Source organism: Artemia franciscana, chromosome 3 (genome assembly GCF_032884065.1).
Source record: "Artemia franciscana chromosome 3, ASM3288406v1, whole genome shotgun sequence".
NCBI lineage: Eukaryota > Metazoa > Arthropoda > Branchiopoda > Anostraca > Artemiidae > Artemia > Artemia franciscana.
In genome coordinates this window covers 51,326,223-51,352,692 of record NC_088865.1, presented here as the reverse complement: position 1 = coordinate 51,352,692, position 26,470 = coordinate 51,326,223, and the positions used below count along the sequence as shown (strand labels likewise).

The 26,470-nt window shown below is 33.8% G+C and overlaps 2 protein-coding genes across 3 annotated transcripts in view; both read left to right on the top strand.

Annotated features, from left to right (window-relative positions):
* The window catches only part of LOC136025387 (lysine-specific demethylase 3A-like), a 266,827-nt gene that overhangs the window by 66,943 nt on the left and 173,414 nt on the right, over nt 1-26,470 (top strand). The gene's annotated exons all lie outside the window — the stretch shown is intronic.
* LOC136025388 (uncharacterized) lies at nt 422-23,308 on the top strand. Of its 2 annotated transcripts, none has more exons than XM_065701377.1 (5): nt 422-587; nt 5,340-5,464; nt 11,123-11,228; nt 13,043-13,168; nt 23,160-23,308. In XM_065701377.1, the coding sequence occupies exons 1-5, from the start codon at nt 426-428 to the stop codon at nt 23,244-23,246; spliced, it is 606 nt and encodes a 201-aa protein (XP_065557449.1). In that variant the 5' UTR covers nt 422-425; the 3' UTR covers nt 23,247-23,308. The 2 variants fall into 2 exon arrangements, with proteins under 2 accessions (XP_065557449.1, XP_065557448.1); XM_065701376.1 differs by having other exon boundaries at nt 11,090-11,228.

Sequence of the window (26,470 nt, the reverse complement as noted above, 5' to 3'; positions counted from 1 at the left end):
AACGGTGGATTTTAAAGACAGGGACATTTTGTTCTGGTTCTGGAGAGAAATGAAACCAGGTATTTTTTTTGTGTTTTAGTGGTTGACTGTTCAACGACTTCTTCGGTTGTTTTAAGTTTTCTAAGGTCTTCCTTGTTTATTCTTTATGAATATGTCTCTCGCAGCTTCCTTTGCTCTGATTGCTTGTGCAAACTCGTTGTTCCACCATAATTTTTCCGTATTCTTATCACGATGGCCATGTTCACGCTATTGAGCTTGGCTGCTGACTTTTTACCAGCTTACATTTATTTTGACGGTTAGCCTCTCAAAATCATCAAGATGATTAGACCAAAAGGCTTTTACAGTACTGCCGCTACCTAAAGATGAATTGACAGTGATTCTAAACAGATGTCGCTCTAAAAATAAGATATTTAAGGTTTTTAAACATGAGTTTTCGTAGTTTCTATACTATGGTTAAACAATCTTTTAGCTATTTTAAAACAAACCAAATTAAAACTTTTTTTGCACGGCCTGCTATATTATATACAACAATATGTGTAAAGGCAGTGTGCCATGGTGAAACGACAGATGCTCCTACCAAGATTAAGGTTAGTATAGGCAATAGCCTATGCCTGGGTAGCCTAATTGTAAACCACAGATACAGGAAATATAGAGTTTTATATCATTTTATTAGATAAGAGTCGAAAATACCTGTAGAATTTGTTGGTTTATGTAAAACGCCAGGTGCTAGAATAAAACCCCCAGGACCATAGGCTAGGCCTAAATGACCAGTGCATAACCTTTGATAGGTAGGCTATCTGGGTAAAATTCTAGCTAATTGACTTCTTGCTATCTCGGAAAGGGTTTAGGTTAGTAAAATTAAACTTTCAGGGATGGGTGTACAGGCTAAAGTATGTCCCAGGAAGGTATTTTAAAGTACCCACCTCCACTCCTTCTCCCTCTAGAGGGCCCTGAAATTTGCCTACATGACAGGTCTATACCTGTTGAAATTTTGACAAAACAAGATTTTACCTTAATTTTCAGTTACTAGTAGCCTTTTCTCTGCCTTTAGTTCTGAAAATGCAAATACTGTTATTTGAGTAGAATTCTGAGCCATATCAATGTTTTTTGTTTGTTTTTTCAAAATTAGTTAATGTATTTGCATATCTTTAAAACCTCTAAAATGGAATTGAGCAAAGTTATGAAGCTGAAAACAATTTTGTTGTACTTCAATTAAACAGAAGATCTATTTTGTGAGGGTTCATTTTTATAACACAAATATTTTTAAGGTCATCAAAGGTCAGGACCCTCTAGAGGGAGAAAGAGTTGAGATAGTTGTTTCAAAATACCTTCCCGTGACAGTTTTTCTAACTTAAGATCCTGTGACCAAGACTAGACACTATTTTCTAAGATTAGACTCAATTTTCAAAAGTTTGTCCAAAATTAGGCTCTATTGTCTGTCAGTATATTTCAAATTGTGAGCATTATATATGGTTTAAACATACAAGCTAATCAGATTGATTAATACAGGTAGATTAGGAGGAGTTTTACAAAATGTGTACAGATGGATTAGTTTCCAAAGAACTAAAGCAGCTGCATAATTTTTGTCAAAATCCTAGGGGGAGGGTGCAAAGTTGAGGCCAATTTTTCCAAATCAAGTGAAAATGACAGTAAAAACTAAAAAATAAGCCATTTGGTGCCATAAAGGTAATTTTACTACTATAAAGGTAGTTTTAGTACTATAAAGGTAAATATGTACTAAAAAACTGATCTGTTTCTGTTTCATTATGCAGGTTTATCTTAGTTTTGAAAAGATTTTGGGAGAAACCAAGTTTCAGCTAGGGGGACAAAATTGGGTCTGGGAGGGGCAGTGGCTTCAGATAGTATGCTCACTATATCTCTATTTTCCATTCAGAAAAGCACCCCCAACCCATAGCAAATTACTTCTGAAGAAAGGGTGTCAACTAATATATTTTCTAAATAGAACAATGTATTCTTGGGAATTAGAGTCTCAGATAGTATGCTCACTATATCTCTATTTTCCATTCAGAATGTCTTCCACCCCAAAAAGTTCCCCCCCCCCTCCCAACCCATAGCAAATTACCTCTGAAGTAAGGGTGTCAACTAATGTATTTTCTAAGTGGAGCATTGTATTCTTGGGAAATAGAGTCTCAGATAGTATGCTCACTATATCTCTATTTTCCATTCAGAATGTCTTACACCCCAAAAAGCTTTGGGTTTTATGCTGGATGCTGGCTCAGATGCATTTGTTACCCTATCTCAATATAAAATTGTTTTTTTTAACCTGTAAAACAGGCAAGGGATAGTAGCTCTTGTTACAACACTTTTGAACTTTTACAAATAAACATTCAAATGGCAGTGTCTTCCTAGGCTTTTCAAATAAAAAAAATGGTTCCAATCTCACATGATAATAAAGCTTAATAAAATTTGCTGACAATATTAAAAAACAGTCTATTTACTACCCAATTTTTCAGTAAATGAAACTTTAAAGTCAACAACATATGCTGTAAAAAAGTTTCCTTTTATAAAAAAAAATAAGAACCAGGTATCCTGGTCCTTCCAAAAAAGGTCTAACACTGCTCATTAGAGTTATGAGATAAACCCTTTTTTAGACCCATATGTTACTGGGGAGGGGTGTTGGAGAAGTAACTTTGTGAAAATGGTAAAAAAACAAGCATAGTTACCTCAAGATGCAGTATCAGTGTATCTTGACATGTATTTAGACAATTATTTTTTGGACAGTTTTTCTTCTATATTCTAAAGGAAGTAGTAGAGCCTGAAGAATAGAACTTTTTAGCATGGCTCAAATAATATAAAATAATTGTGTATTAAAAATTTATATTATAGTATAAACAAATATCTTAAAAATTTAAAGTTTCATTCATCTAGCTAAACTGCTTTCTCAAAATATATTTTAAAACAGTTTGTTCAGAAAATAATTTGTTTACCATAGGCATATACTAAGGGATTCATTTTTTTGTTTTGGACTTATTCATTTTCAAAATATTTTTTTTCTTTTTATCAGAGAACAATTTCTTTTTCAGACTAGTCTATTGATACATGCAAAGAAGAAGATTGTTATATTTAGGTAGAGCATCAAAAACAAATTGAACTGACAGTTTATTTCTTTATTTTCTTTATCAAATTCATCATCTTATATCCCACCCCCAAACAGTTGCTTATACATATTTATTAATACTAAAATAAATAGAACCCACAAACCATGAGAATGTTTTGAAAATGCTAAGTTTGTTTTTTTTTCACCAAAATTCAGTGTCCTTTGGTAGGTTAAGGGGTTCTGGTAGCTATTTCAGAAAACTGAAGTGTGGGTTGAGGAGTATTGCTTGAAGCATGCATAGGCAGAAAAATCATCAGCAAAACTATAAAAGAAACTTGAACTTTTACAGAGGAATTTAGGGGAGGGAAGCATTTTTACTTAGTGGCTAGATAATTTTTAGTTCATTGACTATCTCAGAATGTTTATTCACTGTTATTATGGACCAATTTGGCCAATATTGTTGTTTTGTGATAAGAAATGGCACTTTGTTGTGATTTTATTTTTTTAATGACTAAAATATTAGAAATATGTATTTTCATGAACTTTCATTGTTACCTTAAATCACACTTGCTAGCAATTGGACAAATCCAGTGTCTACCAGATAACTATAAGATCACTGATGTTTCATTCAGTAAAATCATTGATGTTTTGTCTGGATGCAGCCTTTTTAGAAAAAGATTAATAGATTAAGGATTATTATTGTTATTATTATATATAGACGTAACTAATTATATTTAAATAATTTTCCTGCACATTGAAAAATGTGATTGTGTATTTTTCCTTTAGTATTGTCAATATATTGAAATTTTAGTCAATAAAAAAAGCAAATATGCCCAATTATCATCATAGCATAGGTGAACACAGGTTTCATATTTGGAGGGAGTAGGTAAAAGAATTATCTTTTGGAAGTGGTGTTAAATTACAAAACTAAATTTATTTTTAGAGATGAAGGGCTGAAGGCTAATTGGATAATCTTAGAGAGAAATTCCTCTCTGCATGTGTCACAGCAATGGAACAGTTAACTTTTAAAAAATTGCATTATCAGAGTTTGGAGAAGCTAAAACGAACATTCTAATATGGGATTTAAAATTGAACTAAAAGCAACCTTAGAAATAAAATGCTTTGAAGGTATAAAAGGAAGAGAAAATATTAATATTTGCAAAAAGTATCAAAAATAACATGAGTTAGGGGACACAATTGGGTAGTCTTCCTGTTGCTTAACAAACAAAAGAAAATTCATTATTACCTTCAAGATAATATCTCTTTTGATCAACTGCTAAATGAAGCAAAATACACATTCTACTATTGGTAATTTGGTATTACCCACTACTTTTGTTTTTATGCAGTATTGCCCACTAGGAGAGTTAAATAATTTTTTTTTGGAAAGGGGAATTTTTTGTTAGATTTTTGTCCTCCGCCTCCCAGATTGTGTTTCTGGTGTTTCCATTAAACAATGTCTTTTTTTGTATTTTTAATAAAAAAGGTTGAAAAAACAACATAGATTATGATTTTGAAAAACATATTTTGCCAATCCCTATATTTTTGAAAATTGATGCTTGCTGACTTGTAATTCTATCTGAATACAATTAAAAAAATATTTCATTTAGGTTTTATTTAGTTTAAAAGTTTTATCTTGCATACTTTAAATGAAGACGTATAATCTATTGTTAATTTTTTGACCTGTTAACTGAGCTTGTCCAAGTTATAAAGACCACGCTGTCTATCCATCATTTAAGAACAAAACAATCCAATAAACAAGCACTTGCTCAAAACAGCAAAAAGTAAACCAATATATAAATACTTTATGAAACCATGACCATTTTGTTCTTTTTAGCAAACTGACTTTTAATTCATTTTTTTCTATTTTTATCTTTTAGCAATAACCAAGTAACAAAGTAAGTTGTATGCAAAGCAATAGAAATAAAACTGACGTTAAAAATAATAAATCCTTAAAAAGAGACATGTGAAAACAGCATCATGCAGTCTTAATGAGTATAAAATGATCAATGAGGAAACAGCACTAGAAGAACTGCCAAGAAAGAAAAAGAGATTGCATGGATGGATAACTTCCTCATCAGTCTTAGCCTAACTTCCATGAAGTAATGATTCTAATAACACATTAATTTTCCTTGTTAAGTACAATTTCATTTTAGTGAAGATGGTTTTGGTCATGTAGCCAAATTTTTATTTGCATTGAATTACATGTAAATGTTCTGAAAAAGCCCCCATTAATTGGAGTTATTTAGTCCTTGATCTTGCCTCAGTCATATTTTTTTTTCAGTGGAAGTCTGAAAATCTTCAAAGATCACAGCTTATCAGTAGATCTGCTGTGAGTGCAGTTCACATATGTTTAGGAGCACTTATTGAGACATCAACTGCATGGTCGGCAGCTGTGAAAAGTTGTATGTATGTTTTTCTATGTTTTTAAAGTTTGTATTATTGCTGTTACTTTTATCTAATTCTTTAATAGGACTTGGTTTTAATCATATTTAGTTACATAGTTACATAGCACTTAGTTACAGTCATAGTTTTCAATGAAAAAGTTTTCATTGAAAACTTTTTTTTGATTGTTTTGCAAGAATAAATGAAAAAGTAACAATCTGTTGATCCCCAAAGACAACTACATCTCCATTTAAAAAAAGAATCCTGAGTGAAAAATGAGCCAAAAAAAAGGGAAAATTGAGGCGCAGTTGTCTCTGGGGATCTACTGATTGTTAATATTTCTTTTTTTTACAGAAAAAAAGCGCTGTTGAATTTAATTAATTAGCTTGTTTATTTATTTTCATGGTTGAAAGTGGCAATATGTTAATGTTTCTTTTTTTTTACAGAAGAAAAGCCCCTCTGAATTTAATTAATTAGCTTGCTTACTTATTTCCATGGTTGAAAGTGACAAGAAGATTGAATTAAACTTTAGTTTAAGAGATAATGAGTTTAATTAGTTTAAGAGAAATAATGTTTTGAATCAAAGCTTCAAACTAATGAAACCATTAACAATAAAATTAATAAAAAATGAAAGAAATTGTACAGGGGATATGTTAATTTGTTCATGAATTTTGTAGATCAAAGGAATGAATTTTTTGCTTGTGTCATTTCCATGTTTTCTCTCTGTCATTAAATGCTTGTTTAGAGAAAATCAAAGAATTGTAGTAAACATCCATCTGTCTATTGTGGATCAAAATGGAAACAAGCATTTAGTTAGGTATATCTGTTCTGTGGGGGTGCTAATGGTATTTAATCCTTCATATGGGGTGGTGAAATCTACGTACAAGAAGAATTACTTTAATCCATCTAGGATTATGATAAAAATAAAACGAAAATAAAATAGCAGTAAAGTTTTTAATTAAAACAACAATAATAAAAAGTGAAATTTTATACAAATATTAATATAAATCTGGATGTTTAGACTTCAAATCTGCAGGCTTTTATCACTATCAGGTTGAAAATTAAAGAAGTCATCATAAACTAGAAAATATCATGAAATGATAAGGAAGAGATACAAACGCTATGCAAAAAAAAAAGAAAGCCAAAAACAACTCACATCAAATAAAATGTAATTGCTGATATTTTAATTATTATTATTGTTGTGTTATTGTTATATAATTGCTGTTATTGAATAATAAATGTGTTTCAATAAAATTGAAACAAATCCAACAGGATAATCAAATACAAACATAAGTCAGAAAAATTGCAGTATAATATTGTGCACGTCTTTGGATTTCTTTTGATATAGGATTGTCTGATGAACTATAATTTTTATTGTAAAAAAAAAATCCAGTATTAGAATCGAATACAAGTCAGGGAAACTACTGTGCTATATTATTTTATGTTTCTAGTTTTTTATAATATAAGATTCTAACAAATTTTTAATTTTAATGTGATTTTAACATACATCAAAAATTTGTATTTTGTTTTTATTTTAATCATAAATGCAAAAACAGCTCAGTCTAAGAAATTATTTACCCTTGAGGGCTGGATACCAAAATTCTGCTGATGGCTCCTCATGGCTCTGAGGCTCTGATGCTGATGGCTCTGAGAGAACTTAAAAAAAAACTTAATGTATGCTCTGTCATATTTAACTACTGTTTTATGAAATTAGCAGACCAGGTGTTCCTCCCTGTGATAAATGGATAGAGCACCTTTCTATACACAGAAAGGTGTTTACTGAAAGATTTTTGCTTCTTCTGTGAAATTAATCTCATGTGTTCTTCTTGGCTAGTTACAGTTAAGATTATCATGATTCCAATTCAGTTTTGTAAGTCAAGTTTATTTTTAAGTGGGTTTCAAAGACGTGTGGATGAAGTATAAGATGTGTGTACGTGTAGACGTACGGACGTGTGGATGAAAGTATATGTTCAATCAGGTAGCTGCTGTAAGTCTAAGTTATTTGCACAATAGAGGAGATACAATTTTCTTTTATTCCGAAAATGACACTGGATGGTAGAATCCTAATGAAAATTGGAAAAGTTTTCATCGAAAACTTGTTCGATTTTTCTCGCAAAAATAAATGAAAAAGTAACAATCTGTTGATCTCCAAAGACAACTACACCTCCATTTAAAAAAAGAATCCTGGGTGAAAATGAGCCAAAAAAAAGGGGAAATTGAGGTGCAGTTGTCTCTGGGGATCTACAGATTGTAAATGTTTCTTTTTTTTACGGAAGAAAACCGGTGTTGAATTTAATTAATTAGCTTGTTTATTTATTTTCATAGTTGAAAATGGCAATATGTTAATGTTTCTTTTTTTACAGAAGAAAAGCCCTTTTGAATTTAATTAATTAGCTTGCTTACTTATTTTCATGGTTGAAAGTGGCAACATAGAGGAAAATTTTTCACACCCTAAAATGTTCATAGTTTTGAAACAAGCAAAAGATTTAAATATGATTAGACCTTATATGGGTCCAGGGAGCAAAAATGTCTTTATTTTGATGTCCTTTGTATTTTAATGAGAATCGCAATGAAAAATTGTTAGTAATGCCTATCCCAGAGATTTATAATTAGTTCGTTAATTGCTTGTTAATCTGAATCAGCTTAATCAGATGTGTGAAAGAAGCCATTTTGCTGCATTCTGTTGAGCAAAATGCATACTTTGGAGGCTTTATCTTGCCTACCTATGCTTGTCAAGATAGGCAGCTATGGTCTTTGGCCCTTGTAATCACCTCTTTCTGTTATGAGCAAGATGAAAAATTATAAGGTTCACCGTGCACATCACTTGAAGAAGTGTTTTTTTGTTTTTTTTAATTTTGTCCATTGGAATCTCCTTATATCACCATGTTCGAATTGAAATTTCATCTTCATTTCAAGTTCCCTTTAAGTTTTCTCTAAGTTTGTTCTTTAAGTTTCTATCTTCCTTTATGTCAATTTTGTGCACTAAAGCAATGTTATCAACAGGGAAGTTTGCTGACGAACCTGTCTGCCATTAACTACTGACCTTCTGATTTGTAGGAGAAGACGCATCGGCGCCTGATGCCTGCGAGTCCATTGGACTTGTTGGTTATGTTTCAATCCTATGACACAGTATCCCACCTGAGACTACATGCGGCCAAGCCTATTAGGCTTAAGCCACATGTTCGCCTGTGAATCCAAGCAAATTCAGTCCCATATTTTGCATGCAAGTCCAGTGGACATTGTTCTTCACGCGTCAACCAAAAATTGATCTGATCTTTCCTTCCTTAGTTTTATTACTACATACCTTAGTTCTGCCCTAGGAATGATGTATGGACGAATGGATGATAGACTTGTCTATCAACAAGTGAAATGACATCATTCTTATACAATCCTGAAAAGGGCTTATTTCAGATTTACCTCTCACTCACTCGGACTATCTGCCTTGGCTTTTTCTACAATTAGCCATGGCCTGATGCCCCCTAATTCTTAGTTTTAATTCGAAATCAACAAGTATAAACATTTCAAGTTCAAGTTCAAGTTCCTTTTATTACCAATATCCATCCATTTATAAACAAAAAATATCCCAAAGGGCTCAATGGCCCGTTATTTGGGAAAAAAAAAACAACAAAACAAAACATAAATAACTATTAATTACATTCACACTTAAAATATATTTAGAGTCTACTCACCAATCCTCACCCGAGTACAACCGGTCTCCGCACCACCTACTTACAAAAAATAAATAAAAAAAAAAAAATATATATACATCGAGGATCCAACACTCACACCACCCAAATCTAAATAAATAAATTCAATCTAAATAATTAAATAAATAAATTAAATCTTGATAACTAAACAATATAAATAACTGATCAATATTATAATTTAAATTATTTTTTTTTGATTAAAAAATTCTTCAACCGTTTCTTGAAGGATCCTATGGTACAGGACCGTCGAATCCCAACAGGAATGGAATTCCAGGCACGTCCGACAGCAACTATCAGACCAAAGTCCGAGCGCACTGCAGGGGTGGATGGCACTAGCACATCATCCTTGTTTCTAGTTTCATAAGGACTGACATTTCGAACAATTTCAAAAAGCCCGGAAAAACTTGATGGAAGGTCTCCACGGAAATACTGAAACGCAATGAAAGAGAGGTGTAATGTATGAATATCTTTAATCTTCAGAAGTTCAACAGAAATATGGGTGGTAGACTGAAGAACTTTTGCTGCTTTCAGTTGGAGATTATGTAAAGGTGTAAGTACAGATGGAAATGTTGACATCCACACTGACGAGCAGTAGCATAAATAAGGGTAAATAAGAGAGAAATATAATAGACGAAGGATAGAGAAAGGAAAGACTCGCTTCAGCTTTCGAATAATTCCAAGGCCTCGAGAAACCTTTAATCTCATTGACTCAGTATGCCGTTTGAAAGATAGATTTTCATCCAGAAGTATCCCAAGGAATCGAATAAACCGGTCAGCTGGGCGGGATATGGATCCCTTAGATGTTTTAAGCTCTGTCACTGTAGGGCAGCTTTTGCCTATGCGGGAGAATATAAGAAGAAACGATTTTTTTACATTCAAAGCTAACAAATTTGCATCAAACCAACGATATATATTTTCTGCCATCAATTGTAGCTTGAGGATAAGAGATGATTCATCAGGTGCTGCAGCCCCCAGGGTGGTGTCGTCGGCGAATGCAAAGAGTTCTTCATGTTGACCAGGCGTATCCAAGGCTTCAACCAAACATTTAAAACTATAGGTCTTGCCCTTCGCTTCTGAGTCCAGGGAACTTGTTGGTTATGTGTCAACCCTATGACACGGTATTTCGCCTCAGACTACTGGCGGCCAAGCACATTAAACTTATTTCACATGTTCGCCATGAGTCCAAGCAAATTCAGTCCCCCGTTTTGTATACAAGTCCAGTGGACATTCTCCGTCACGCGTCAACCCAAAACCAATCCGGTGTTTCATCCCTTAATTCAATGACTATCTACCTTAGTTCTGCCCTAGGAATGATGTATGGACGAATGGATGATTGACTTATCTATCAACAAGTGAAATAACATCATTTTTATACAATCCTAAAAAGGGCAAATTGTAGAAAAAGCCAAGAAAGATAGTCCAAGTGAGTGACAGGCAAATCTAGAATAAGCCCTTTTTATGATTGTATAAAAATTATGCCATTTCACTTGTTGATAGATAAGTCTATCATCTATTCGTCTATACATCCATTCGTCCTTGACCGCGTCTTCCAATGTCAGAATCGACTAGTTTATTTGTGGTACCATGAAAGGAGGTACAAAAGAAGTTGACCAAGACCCACATTACGGTGGCAGTATAAGCAGGATTTGAATAGAGAGGAGATGTCTCTTCAACCATAACAGGAAGACGTCTGGGCTGCAACTCAGCATCGTGATGTCTGGTGATGATGGTGATGTCTGGGTTTTGTAGACACCTTACGTGCCTTTCCTGCCTCTAGAGAGTCTGAGATCTATCGATCTGTCTATCTGAAAAAATGAAATTCTGTATGCTAGAAAAACGTGTATTTTGTATGAAACCCCACGTATGTGACTAGGTCTAGATCTGCTTTAATTCGTGTGCTTTTTTTGTTTTCTTAATTAGGATAATTCTGCACCTTTTTCAGTACCTTCTTTGATGCACTCATAATACACACCAGTGCCGTTTTGGAAGAACCACCTACAAACTCTTCAGAGGCGGAACGAAGTGAGGAAATATTTTTAGAGTTGAGATATCAGCTGAGTGAAGCTAAAAAAGATATGAGAGTAAGATATTAAAATCTGTTGTACAGAGTTGACAATGCTGTCAAGTTTTGCATGGAAACACTATTTTAACTAAATGAAAAAAAGCACTCATTGCTGGAAAATTTGTCTTCATTTTGTTGCACAAAGTATAAAATTATGTTAAGGTAGAGTCTTTGTGTGAGAACTAATAAGACATTTTTTGGGGTCCCAATATTTTTAGTATTCTGAAACTCTAGCTGTTCACAGATAATCCAAAATTGACGTCAAGTTTTTCATGGGAATGTTTTTTTTTAGGATCTGAACAAATGAAAAAGTAATGCACTGTTGGAAAATCTGTCCTCATTTCGTTGTACACGGCATAAAATTTTGTTAAGATAAAGTGTATAATAAAATAACAATGCGTGAAATATATATGTATGTGAAAAACTTGACAAGCGAGTAGAAATATACTAGAAGAATTCTTACCACTTCCAAGTTCCATCTAAGAGATAAGGAAGTGTCTTATCTCTACTTTTAATCTAAAAATATAGAAATTATCAGAAAATAAATTCTATGAGACTAACAAAATCTTTGGGACGGGGGGACATACAAATCAAGGAGGAAAAAAAACTGTCAATTATTGTAATTAGAAGTAGTAAACAAAGTTCCTACCATATTGCTATTGTGACAGTGATCCCTTCTGAACAAAAGAAAAAAAAAAACAGATAGCAGAAATAAAGGAATAAAAATTCCTTATTAGATAGATAGCGAAAGTTATGCATCTTAAAAAAACAGAAAAATCGAAAAGAAGAGAGAAATGTATTTGTGCATTTGTAATGCATCTTAAATTAGTCTTAAAGTAGCTAAATGATTTAGCTAAGGAAAAATAGAACAGAGGGAATAGAAAAGGCTAGCTGCCGATATATTCAAATTAAAATGAGTATAGCAAGAATCTTTACACGTATTGGCATATTCAAGTTAAAATCGCTGGTATCTTTGATTGCGTAATCATAACTGTCTACAAATTTTGAGCAACAAATTAAAGAATTATCAATGAGGGACCCACTAGTCTTAATCTTTTATTTAATTAGTTTGATTATTTGAATTACCTGATTACCATAATTAATTTCTATAATCTTAAATTCTGGGCCTATTCATTGTTAATTTTATCCAATCGTCTTCAGTCTAAACTAATCCAGAGCTAGGATATTTTAAGCATCCCTAAGCTGATGTGTTTAGAAGATAATAACTAGTTCTTTTGTTCATCCACTGTACTGTTAATGGCAAAAATGTTGAAAACTATTAAAAATTAATGAGCTTCTTAAATGACTTTTTGTGTTTGATCATTTCATAATTCAATGCGAAGGAGGTGGTTGATGATGCCTGGTAAGCTCAGCACTGTTTGGCTGGAAATGTGTTGGTCGTACCCATTATTTACGTAAACTGCCATCTAATATATTTTTTTGCTTCTGAATATAAAGAGCATGGCTGGATGCAGATTCAATCGTAGAGCCTGTTTCAACCATATATAGACTTTGGAATGCAATTAAACATACTATTTTAATGTGGTTGACCTAACGATGAAAAAAAACAAGATTCGGGGCACTTTATATAAAATATTATAGGTTACAAACACTTCACTATAAAAGTTTCAAGGAATAAAAATTAGGGGTAGGCTGCAGAATTCAATAAATTGCGCAAGTCATTTAAGTGGGCTGTAAGATTTAACTGATTGAAAATCGGTGCGTAATAATCGTTTTTTGGATACCTTTAGGCCAATGCTGTAGCTATTACTCTCTTTTTAATTGTATTATTACATTTATTATATTAATTTAATTATATTAATCCTATTATAGGAGAAAGAGATTTTGTTGGAACAGTCGCAGAAATTGATGACAGCCGCTTGTGAACTAGCGTTTCTTGCTGGGGAAGACTTAGTATCAAATGTAGCTTCAAATACTTTATATATAACTGAAGAGGAGGTTCGTTAACTTACGATTCTTTTTTCCAAGACTTAGTATCAAATGTAGCTTCAAATACTTTATATATAACTGAAGAGGAGGTTCGTTAACTTACGATTCTTTTTTCCAAGACTTAGTATCAAATGTAGCTTCAAATACTTTATATATAACTGAAGAGGAGGTTCGTTAACTTACCATTCTTTTTTCCAAGACTTAGTATCAAATGTAGCTTCAAATACTTTATATATAAATGAAGAGGAGGTTCGTTAACTTACCATTCTTTTTTCCAAGACTTAGTATCAAATGTAGCTTCAAATACTTTATATATAACTGAAGAGGAGGTTCGTTAACTTACCATTCTTTTCTCCAAGACTTAGTATCAAATGTAGCTTCAAATACTTTATATATAACTGAAGAGGAGGTTCGTTAACTTACGATTCTTTTTTCCAAGACTTAGTATCAAATGTAGCTTCAAATACTTTATATATAACTGAAGAGAAGGTTCGTTAACTTACCATTCTTTTTTCCAAGACTAAGTATCAAATGTAGCTTCAAATACTTTATATATAACTGAAGAGGAGGTTCGTTGACTTACCATTCTTTTTTCCAAGACTTAGTATCAAATGTAGCTTCAAATACTTTATATATAACTGAAGAGGAGGTTCGTTAACTTACCATTCTTTTTTCCAAGACGATTGTGCTTGTTTTTGATTGCCTTACCAGATTATACGCTTGTACAAGCTAAATCAAACAGTTCAACTTTAGGATTATCTTTATAGATTTTTGCGTTAGATCTTCTGGTTGACATTTAATTTCCATTTGCCTACGACTGCATTTGTCTTGCCCCTCCCATAACTCGTTTGGGCAGCTGAATAATGTTTTTATGCAAGTTTAGTTTTGATCCCTTTTCATATCCGTTTAGTTAAGGATATCCTTTTTTAGATTAGGGCTGCTTAAAATCTCAGTTAAGAGCTACGATTTCAACTTAAAGCTTGTGAAGAATAGGATAAATATAAAACAGGACAAAACTTACTTTAATAAGAGGTCAATGAAATTATGATCATTCACTGGAATATAGAAAAAATACGATGCAAAATGGCAAAAGAAGCACAAGAAATAAGTTTTGATAAGGAAAAAATAAGATTATCGTCCAGATGACTCCTGATTAGAGAAGAGATGTAGTATATCTATAGCTATTCTCTTTGTTTACACTATGTTTCGCACACTAAATGTCACTAAAATTAAACTAATCATAAGTGTTACAGTTGTAAATTATGAATTGACTTTCAAAGATTGAATTATTAAACATTGAAATTACAAAAAAAATGCCCACATTTCCGATTTCAGGAGCACTGACAAGCCTATTTTATAAAGCCTACTAGGGTAGATGTATTCAAATCTCAAGCATTAATAGAGTCGAGCATGATTTTGAACTCCTGGACAGCACAATAATAATATACAGCAGGTTTGTATATGCAGCACAGCTTACTTGTATTAGTAACTCTTTGTGCTTTCTAAGCACAACTATAATGGGATGCAACAAATATAGCCCTACAGAAGTTTGCTGATTCTATGGATTTGTCAAAAATCTTTGTGCTAATTTCTTATCAACAGTTGGTTCATAATCCCAAATAAAGGCAATTAAAAACAAATTCTGTAAATCGTTCTATATAGCCTAGGGCATCTGACCACAATAGAGGAGGTGGTGGTAGAATTAAAAGAATAAAAACTATTAAATTTGGAAAGTTTATTAAATGGGGTGTCGAATCGTATCGTCAGCCATATATTTTCTCTGCCATAGGCCTATTGGCAAAATAATGACCGTAACAAGCTAGACTACAAGGTACATTAAGCACACTATACAGATTAATTAAAATTCCTTGAAATGTAGTAGGTTCTTAAAATACAGAACTCTGTAAGATGATTGATTTCGGAATCATGAAACATGTCATTTTACTGTAGGTGGATTGAAATATGAATACTGATTAAAGGTCTAAGTTTATTTTGATCTAGTCTGAAATACTCGTAATGAGTGCAGATATTCATTAATTATAAAACGGTGAAAGGGTAACTGAATAAAAAAAAAACAATCCTGAATGACAATTCAATTTTTCAATTTATGTATTGCGTTTTTAAAAGCCAATTGCTTCTCGGGTAAGATATTATTACAGATTCTGCTAGGTTGCAAAATATGATTATGTTGATTGATATAAAAATGATCAGAACTAATAAGTTCATTATAAATGGGGCTTAGATAGGTTTCTCTCGTGTCTCTATAGAGTTTTACCTTTTGGTGAATGTGCTTTTTTATTTCAACTGCCTCCCTGAAAAGTTGCATGAGACCTTTAACGGGGGCGATAATGGAGGTTTTATCAAATAAAATGAAATGGTGTGGATTGTCGTAGACATGTTGAGCCAAGACAGAATCAAAAGTCTCAGGTCTTTGGCGTAGCCCTATAGGCTTGTCCATTGAGGACCTGCGCTCTGACAACCTCTCTCCCAATTGTTGCTCGGTACTTCCAATATAAAAACAACCACAGGAACAGGGAACCCTATCAACACCACTACCCAGAATGGGGCTGGTTTTATCTTTGCCCCTGTTGAAAAGGCTCTGTATTTTGTTAGAATTTTTAAAGGTGACATTAAGATTATTTTTTTTTTTTTTAGAATTCTTTTCAGTTTGTCATTTAATTTGGGAATATGGGTTAAGACAGTGAAAACTCTCTTATCACCCAACAAAGGGATGATATCTGTTGGGGGTTTTAAAGTTGATGCATCCTTTTTTGTTTTGTTTCTTTTGTCTTTTTTCTATGATGGATTCCCATAATTTTATGGGATATCCAGTGCAAAATAAAATGTCCTTCAGATAATTTAATTCTCGGACTATATGAGCTTCTGAGCATATTCTTGTTACTTGATCAACCAAAGATGTTACTACTCCTCTTTCTGCGCAAGGAGCGTGGTTGGAAGAGAAATGCAAATACCTATCATTATATGTAGGTTTTCTACAAATCGAGGACACAAGACTGAAAGATTTATTAAAGACTAAGACGTCTAGAAAAGGTAGTTTATGATTACCTTCTAGCTCTAAGGTGAACTGAAGGATAGAATCCAAAGTATTAAGATGATTCAAAAAGGCGTTAATTGACATATCTCCATGATTCCACACAGAAATAACATCATCGACAAAATCGGCCGCAGAAAAGGTGTTTCAGAAGAAGAGTATTCAAAGCTGAGATGTAAACGGTGGTAAAAAAAGGTGAAAGGATTGTACCCATTGGCGGACCCATAGTTTTTGTGAAAAATTGATTGTTTTACCGGGAATACAAGGAAGATCAATTGCAAATACGAACAAGACGCATACTGGTTTCAATATCTAGTGTTTTTTTTGTAAATAATGACGAAGACCACACTGCCTTTCCATAATACAACATTTTAAAAAAAATGCTATTTTTTTCAAGGCTATTTTAAAAAAAATGGATTTTTAACTGAGAACTTTTATTGTAAGTGTTTTATTATTATTTTTTTTTTTTTTTTTGTTGAAGACGGCCCTTAGATATAGGCCCGAACTATTCAAATAGGTTTTGTTGGTTCAATGTCTTGGGAAAAAAGTCCTCATTATCCTCTCTTTTGTTGTTGTTTTTTTTTTTTTTTAGTCTATCTGGTTAATCTTATCTTCTATTTTCTTTGGAAGAGCAAGTTCACACCTTCTAGTGTCATAAGAAGCATACACAGAAATAGCATCGAAACTTGCCAAAATTCTTTACTTTTCTTACATCAAGGTCTTTTAATTTTGCAACAAGCTGAACTAAGCTTTTAATGTAAGAAGTTTGCGTGTATGATCAATGAAATCATATTTTGCAACCTGACAGAATCTGTGATTATATCTTACATGGAAAGTGATCGGCTTTTAAAATGCTCTTCATAAATTAAAAAATATTGCTATTCAGGATGGTATTTTTTTTTCTCAGTCACCCTTTCACCGTTATTTAGAGATTGTCTTCTTATTTTAGTTTTTGTGTTTTTTTTAAGGTTTAGTTTTTCATACCATCTTAGTTTTTTTTTTATCGGTATTTTCTTATTATTCTGCACTGAGGACGGTCAAGCAGAGGTCTTGACCGAAATATTTTTATTGTAATCTGTGTTATTTTTTCACTGGCTGTATTTATCTTCGTAATTCTCGTCTTTACGGTTCTTTTTAATCATTTTGTCATGATTAGCCAGTGTGGTCTCAGATATTATTTGGAATTTTATTCCTGTGATGAGACTACGGGAAAGTGTCTCCATGTGATTTCAAACAAGAAGAAGAAGAAGAAACAATTAGTTTTACAAACTTTCCGTAGAAGGTGCTGATTCTTTCTTCCTCTCAGAGATGAACTTGCGTTTCTCTCTTATTCGTTTCCTTGTACTTTATATTCTTTCGTGTGCACGTTTTACTTTTTACTCAGCTTCATGGTGATCTCCCCCATCCCCTAAGTGTTCCTCTATCTTTCACCTCTGATCAAATTATCTATAATCTTTGCAACACCAAAAATCATATTCAAGTTTCTTTTACTCCTTGTGTAAGGTCAGACTTTAATCCTTTAATTGCGAGTCATATTGTGTGGAATAAGTTGCCCGAATCAGCTCGAAAGTACTACTTATTCGGTTTGTTCAAAAAAATTGTTAAAAATACTTTGGCTTGTTAGAAATTATTTTATTTTTCATTTTCATATTTTCCCCAACAGCTATCTATATATATATATATTATTATTATTATCTCATTGGAGTCTATTTAATCTACTGAGCTACTTAATTAATTTAGTCCATTCAATCTATTAGTCTATTTAGTTTTGTTTCCTATAGTTTTTATTTTATTTATATTTTCTTTTCTTCTCCTTTATGCTCTTCTTTCTGTGAGAAAGTGATATTTTATATTTCTTTTTTCTCTGAGTAAGTGACTCGTTTATTTACCCCCTTCTTTACAGGCCAAAGAGCCTTTGGGGGAATAGCAAAACGTAAATAAAAAAAAAAATATATATATATATGTATTCTCTTGGTTTAGTTGCGTAAATATGTTTTACATATTTTTTTATGCTGAACAATCTCTCGTTCGTCTCCAAATTTATAAAAAGAATAAGTTACATCAATAATCTTGATTAACTTGAAGGACGCACTTCGTAGTATGGAAAGCTTGGGCCAAACTTCTAAAATATTGGACAGGCTAATTGGCATAAATTGAAGAAGTGATTCCACTTCCCCAGCATGTGAGGAAGGGCTAGATTGTCGATCCCAAGATTTGGGTATAAATTACATAAATATTACATTTCTCTTTCGAAAGAAATTCCGGTGATTCTGGATTCAGCGCAGACATACTTTCAAAAATGTCTCAGTTTTTCATTAAGAATAGGATGAATAAGTTGAAGAATAGAAGAGATAAACATTGTCACTATAATGATCAACACTACCGTTAACGCTCCTTCTCCTCTTTGAAAGGAGAACGAAGTAATCCATAAGTCTTAGAGAAGTCTTGTGTCGCCTTGGTTGCTGGAAGTCTGCTCGCCTATTGATCGTTCACACACAAATGAAAGATCTTAAGCTGAGCTGGCTAGCCCTGACAAAGAACAACAAAGAAAGAAATTTCAACAAAGGACAAACAAACGAGACTACGACCAGTAACGAAAGATAAATATTAAAAAGACGCGGATATTTCGCCTGTATGAAAACAAGGCGTCTTCAACGTTGATGAATCAGACACAAAAACTAAAATAACCTAAAAAAAAAAATCCAAAATCAAGAAGTACAAATATCCAAATCAATATCTACAGTTGTCGCAACCGATCTTGTAGGTCACAGAAGCTAATAGAGTTGCTTCAGTGAGAACATCAAACCAAATGGAAAAAAATTAAATGAACAAGAAGCTAATTGTTCTGTTGCGAAATAATCATATTTTTTCTATTATTGCTGCAATTCTCCTAGGCATTGTATTTAATGTCATCCCCTTATGAGTTAAAAACCTTATTAACCCCATTAATTACTGGTTAACTTTTAAGAGGAATGTTATAAATTGGGTCAAAATTGAAATTACCTGTATCTTTATTTATTAAAAATTAGTTAGAATATGTTTTTTCTTATTTCAATAGCCTTCCTAGCCCACTGTGTAAACACTCTATCATTATAAATGTCCGTGGCATCATCGAACTGTACATAATGATCAGGTGGTAGAAAATGTGTTCAAGTAAAGTCGAAATAAAGGTCTCAGGAGGTTTACTTGATTTTAGAGCTTTTTCTTTTGAGTTACGATGCTCAATAAATTGTTCAAAAAATTGTTGGTAAGTAGGGCCAATGTAAAATTTTCTCACACAAACAAAACCATTAAGCAGTATTCTAAATTCTGACAAGGAGTTGACTCGTGGCAATTTATATAGTAGGGTTTGTTGTATTCCTTGTTCGTGTGGGAAATTCAGGGATAGGTGTATCCGGTTGTATTGTTGCTCTTTAACTTCTTATTTTTATTTTTCTTCTTTTTCTTACTCATCATCTCAAATCTTACTTACTAAAGAGCGTTACTAACCCATTTCATTGGGGGTGAGGAGTCAAAAACTTTCGTTAAATTGAGATTAGGTCAACGAAAAATAAAAACGATTGGAATAGTGAGAATATCTATTTTAAAGCGAACAAAAAGCAGTATTTTTTTAAATATCAAATATTTTTCAAAATCTAGAGCGAACTACTTGAAATTTTCTGTCTTTCAGGTGACTAAAACCGTACACGCTGCAAAGTATGATGCATAGTGTGCATATAGTATAGTATGCATATAGTATAGCTGCATATGTATAGTATAGCTGCATAGCTGCATATAGTATGCTGCAAAGTCGTAACGATTCTGCATTAAAAAATGTTTTATTCTTTTGTATTTACCTTGATGTTGAGCAAAAAAATAAAAAATAAATGCTGAAATCATCATCATACTGACACAAAGAACTAAAACGGGAAAATAGCGCTGGATTTAGCTTTGAAATAGTGTTGATGTCAATCCTGTTCATGAATGATCAGTGCCAGATATATATATATATATATATATATATATATATATATATATATATATATATATATATATATATATATTCTTTAATTGACCCGAATAAGCGCACGCGTACCTAAGTTTTATCCTAGCTTACTGGTAGGTGCTCTAAATTGTCGCTTTTGATAGGCACTTCTTCGAACAGGATGTGCCGAGTTCAGGGAGCTCTAGATTCGACCTTCTAACGGCATTAGAACATCAAAATGAACGCATAGTAATCTGAATTGATTTCTTATTGCTTCTTTTTTTCGCTTTCAATCTGCGCTTGTGTGCTTGAAAAACGTCAAAACGGTTGGTCCCGTTATGCTTATATTTATCAATCCTTCGTTCGCTGCACTAAACTAAACCCCCTCCAAAAACAGCGAATGAAATAAGCAGTAACTTCAAGTAAAATGACCAATGGAACTGACATCTATGTGGGTAGTGGAAACACTTCTCATTCATATTCGTTAATGAAATTTATTTTATTCCTCTCGCTACAATCCGCTCAATCTAGAACCTAGCGTTCTTGGGCTTTACTTTGAATTAAATAAAAAAAAACAAGTTTTTGTAACGGAAAGTAAGGAGCGACATTAAAACTTAAAACGAACAGAAATTACTCCGTATATGAAAGGGGCTTTTCCTCCTCAACGCCTCGCTCTTTACGCTAATGTTTGACCCTTTCTCTTAACTCTACTTTTTAAAACAGTAAGAAACTTACGCTAAAGTTTGACCCTTTCTCTTAACTCTACTTTTTAAAACAGTAAGAAACTTACGCTAAAGTTTGACCCTTTCTCTTAACTCTACTTTTTAAAACAGTAAGAAACTTTAGCGTAAAGAGCGGGGCGTTGAGGAGGAAAAGCCCCTTTCATATACGGAGTAATTTCTGTTCGTTTTAAGTTTTAATGTCGCTCCTTACTTTCCGTCACAAAAACTTGTTTTTTTAATTTAATTTCTGGACGTTTTTGAATTAATGCATGTTTTGATCTTGGCTCTCCGCACATAAATAATTATAACGAAATTTGAATATTAATTGATTGCAATTAATCGGAAGATTTTGAGAAAAAAAAGGGAAGGACGAGGCCTAGTTGCCCTCCAAGTTTTTGATTACTTAAAAAAGCAACTAGAACTTTTAATTTTTTACAAATGTTTTCATTGGTAAAAAATATACGTAACTTACGAATTAACTTACGTAACGAACTTCTATATTCGTATGTTTTTATTGCGTATATGAGGGGGTTAAACCCTCGTCGATACCTCACTCTTTACACTAAAGCTTAGATCGTGCCCCAATTCCTTAAGAATGACATCTGAATCACAAAGGCCGTAGAATAAATAATTGAAATTACTAAAAATACTTTAGCGTAAAGAGTGAGGTATAACGAGGAGGTAAACCCCTCATATGCGTAATAATTTTTGTTCGTTTTAAGTTTTAATAATGCTCCTTACTTTCTGTAGAAAAAACTTTTCATATTTATTTCTTCATTGTTTTTTTCAAATAAAGCTAGAAAATCCTGCTTTATTTCTTACAAACGTTTTCATTGGTAAAAAATATACGTAACTTACGAATTAACTTACGTAACAAACTTCTATATCATTCTCCCCCATGAGAAGTCTCTCCATGAAAGTATCCTCCCACGTACCCCCCCCCCTCAACTCTACCCCCTAAACCAAAAACATCCCCCCGAAAACGTCTGTACACTTCCCAGTAACCATTATTATATGGAAACACAGGTCAAAGTTTTCAACTTGCAGCCCCTCCCACGGGGACTTCGGGGGAGTAAGTCGTCCCTAAAGACATAGTTATTTGGTTTTTCGACTATGGTGAATAAAATGGATTTCTCAAAATTTTGATCTGGTGACTTTGGGAAAAAATGAGCGTGGGAGGGGGTCTCGGTGCCCTCCAATTTTTCGATCACTTAAAAATGGCACTAGAACTTTTAATTTCCGTTAGAATTAGCCCTCTCGCAAGATTCTAGGACCACTCAGTCGATACGATCACCCCTGGGAAAAAAAAACAAACAAATAAACACGCATCCGTGATCTGTCTTCTGGCAAAAAATGCGAAATTCCACATTTTTGTAGATAGGAGCTTGAAACTTCTACAATAAGGTTCTCTGATACGTTGAATCTGATGGTGTGATTTTCGTTAAGATTGTATGACTTTTAGGGGGTGTTTCCCCCTATTTTCTAAAATGAGGCAAATTTTCTCAGGCTCGTAACTTTTGATGGGTATAACTGATCTTGATGAAACTTGTATATTTAAAATCAGCATTAAAATGCGATTCTTTTGATGTAACTATTGGCATCAAAATTCCATTTTTTAGAGTTTCGGTTACTATTGAGCCGGGTCGCTCCTTACTACAGTTCGTTACCACGAACTGTTTGATAATTGCGAGCAAAATGTTGATTGCTCTATTTGGATTCTTACCCTCTATTCGGATCTTTTTTTATATCAGTTAAAGTTCTCTAATTGTAATACTTTATAATTTTACCGTTAGTTTTACTGGTCAACGAGTTCAAATTTATTTCCTCTCGAAAGCCAAGATTTCAGTGAAAACTAATCAATTATTCAGTTTATTAACTATACATGCCCGACCGCGATCACTTTTTCAATGGTTGAGGGAGAAGATAGTATATCATGAATATTGATAGAGCTTTTAAAAAACTAGACATAGTTGATTCATTTTAAACAGGTTCTTGGTATTATTGTTCTTATTATCACGTTTTCTGGTGCTGGACTGCAACAATTTTTCAAATTATCATACCATAGTACGTTTTCGTTAGTTTTACTTCTTGGAATGAAACATTTAACTCTCATGAAGGATAAAAAGTTAAAAACACATTAAATTATGGAGGAAGGTCTGCCTATATCCCTCCCAAATGACCGGTTTGGTTAAATTGATTATATACTTTTTGTGTTTTTATTTTTAATTATTTTTTTTTTAGGGTTCTTACTTTACTTTTTAGGTCAAATCAATGAAAGAGAAGTTTAGAGAAAAAGAAGTTGAGTATTTACAGATACAAAAAATGTCAATCGAAAAGGAAGATACGTAATTTAAACTCTCCAGTGCTGTGTAAGTTTACTTTATATAAATAAAGACTGTTCTTTCCTTTCATCAGATCCCGAATTTTAAATTCTTATAAACGGTGTAGCTAAGAGAAAAGCGAGAACTGTAAATGAAGAGGGTTATGACAATGAAGCAAAACGAACAGAAATTCAAATAAATGATCAAGTCAAACTTAACACGAACGGAAATTACCGCAAACAAGAGCAGGGCAAACTTGAAGAATATCTGACTAAGCACAAAACGAGCCAAGTCCCGATTCTTCCCAAAAATAGGCTAACTCTTGTCTAGGTACCAAAATAAAGCCAGATCCTTGGTCGGTGCAGAAAACGGCCAAATTTTAAGCAGTGCTCAATTGATTGCTATGTTCAAGATTGCTATGGTGTGACTATGGTCGGTGCAGAAAATGGCCAAATTTTAAGCAGTGCTCAATTGATTGCTATGTTCAAGATTGCTATGGTGTGACTATGGTCGGTGCAGAAAATGGCCAAATTTTAAGCAGTGCTCAATTGATTGCTATGTTCAAGATTGCTATGGTGTGACTATGGTCGGTGCAGAAAATGGCCAAATTTTAAGCAGTGCTCAATGCTATGTTCAAGATTGCTATGGTGTGACTATGGTCGGTGCAGAAAACGGCCAAATTTTAAGCAGTGCTCAATTGATTGCTATGTTCAAGATTGCTATGGTGTGACTATGGTCGGTGCAGAAAATGGCCAAATTTTAAGCAGTGCTCAATTGATTGCTATGTTCAAGATTGCTATGGTGTGACTATGGTCGGTGCAGAAAATGGCCAAATTTTAAGCAGTGCTCAATTGATTGCTATGTTCAAGATTGCTATGGTGTGACTATGGTCGGTGCAGAAAATGGCCAAATTTTAAGCAGTGCTCAATTGATTGCTATGTTCAAGATTGCTATGGTGTGACTATGGTCGGTGCAGAAAATGGCCAAATTTTAAGCAGTGCTCAATTGATTGCTATGTTCAAGATTGCTATGGTGTGACTATGGTCGGTGCTGAAAATCGCCAAATTTTAAGCAGTGCTCAATTGATTGCTATGTTCAAGATTGCTATGGTGTGACTATGGTCGGTGCAGAAAATGGCCAAATTTTAAGCAGTGCTCAATTGATTGCTATGTTCAAGATTGCTATGGTGTGACTATGGTCGGTGCAGAAAATGGCCAAATTTTAAGCAGTGCTCAATTGATTGCTATGTTCAAGATTGCTATGGTGTGACTATGGTCGGTGCAGAAAATGGCCAAATTTTAAGCAGTGCTCAATTGATTGCTATGTTCAAGATGTGGACTTCTTTTTCAAAATTGAGCAAAGTTCTAACTCAGTGCAGAAAAGAGCAAAGTCCTAGGTTTGTTCAAACCTTAGGCAAGGCCTTGCTTTATTCAAAGCTGAGATACGTCATAGCTTTGTAAATTTGGTTACTTGTACAAAAAACGATATAAACCCTAATTAGGCGCCAAAACCAGCCAAGTCAACGTTTGGTGCTAAAACAAGACTCCCTGATTCGATCAAAAAACGAGCCAAGCCTAGGATCCATGTAAAAATGTCCTTGGTCCATGTTGTGGAATTTGAAATACGTAGCACGAAAACGACTCATCCAACAAAATCTCCCAAAATCCAAGTGCTGTAATCCCACAAGATCCAACTGTGACAGGTCCGTACGATGTTCTGGTTATGCTGGGCAGCACAAATCCTCCAGAACTTCCCACCTTTCGAGCAGTGAATCCAAAATGTGCCAACTGTGGTGGCTCTCATGTGTCCTTCAGTCTCAAACGCCGTATCCTTCGTGAAGTCCTGTATAAGAAAGATAATATCCCTTAATGATTGAATCGAGAGACATAAGCTTATGCTCCTTTGATATTAATGGGACAACAGATAAGGACCATATCGTGAGTCAGAATGTGTCAGAGAGAGAGAGAGAGAGAGAGATATCGGTATATTTAAAAACTATCGTAGCATAGCTAAATTCAGTTTTTTAACAAAAATCATACATTTAAACATAAATCACACACTACAACTCGGCATTAAAAACTGATGTGAAAAAAGGCACAAATGAGTTTGCGTATCGATTGGTTCGTACTTTAGGAGGTACAAGTTTATTTCGTAATCGAGTTCGGCTATTGGGAGGGGCTGGTTCGGGTAGTAGTGATCGGTGGCTCTTATTGGCTAGGATGAATTTTCCAAATTGGTGAATAAGGTGTTCCAGCCGGACTTTAAGTGGAGATAAACGTAATTTAGCGAGGGCTTGATCGTAGGGTATGCCACGGTCTCGGAGTATAATCCTTGTTGCTCTTTTCTGGACACACTCTATGTCGCGTAATAGGTACGCTGTGCGGATAGCAGATGGACCCCACACAGGGCACGCGTACTCGAGTAACGGGCGAACATAACACGTGTAGGCATGGAGAAGGCTTTTAGTATCACACCCAAAACGCCTCGTTAGACTTTGACTTATTATTTCTTCAAGAGCAACTTCTCTCTGCTGTCACTTTCAATTCACTGAGACTCATTGCACATTACGTGTTCACTACCAACGCCTGAGGCACCAGAAGGAGGCCCTCTGGCGGTCTAGCTTGCTTTGTTTAGTGAAGTTTGTCGGATATCTCGCCTTCCTTCAATAAATCTAGCGACAATTACATTGCAATAGAAATCGCATTCAGTGTGTTGTAATGACCTTAAACGCGTTGCATCCCTCACTCGATTTTCCAACGCATGCTCCTCTGTGAAGAATCTCGGCACAGACATTGAAAAGCGTGGTAACAAATGGCTATTTATCGGTGGTGTCAACTGTAATGTGCTCAATCAGTCTACAGGTACTGAGCTAATGTCAGATTTCCTGCTAAGTAATTATCGAAACGTGGAAAAGGACATTAAATACAGTTACAATCACAATAGTGGAGTTTTGCCAATAATAGATCATTGCATTTGCTCTACTGCCATAAATTTTTCGCCAGTGCGTGTAGATGAAGATGAGCGCAATTATGATCATTTAACATCTCAGTGAATCAGACTAGCGGAAATTTGGTAAGTGCCAGTTGAAAGAACTGGTATTATAAAAGGGATTGGTCGAAATCTAATAACGGTTCATATATAGCTACTCTAGTTGACTTCCTGGCTAATGTCCAAGTTCCATTCTACCTGTTTTGTACTGATGCTGCTTCATCTCTAGCTTGTTTGGATTTGAATGTTTATTATAAACCTATT

Excerpts from the sequence above, each read along its gene's own strand:
- LOC136025388 (XM_065701376.1), top strand. The coding sequence starts at position 426 with ATGAGTTTTCGTAGTTTCTATACTATGGTTAAACAATCTTTTAGCTAT. Across the intron at positions 588-5,339 it reads ATGCTCCTACCAAGATTAAG|TGGAAGTCTGAAAATCTTCA; the intron begins GTTAGTATAGGC and ends TTTTTTTTTCAG. Across the intron at positions 11,229-13,042 it reads AAGCTAAAAAAGATATGAGA|GAGAAAGAGATTTTGTTGGA; the intron begins GTAAGATATTAA and ends ATCCTATTATAG.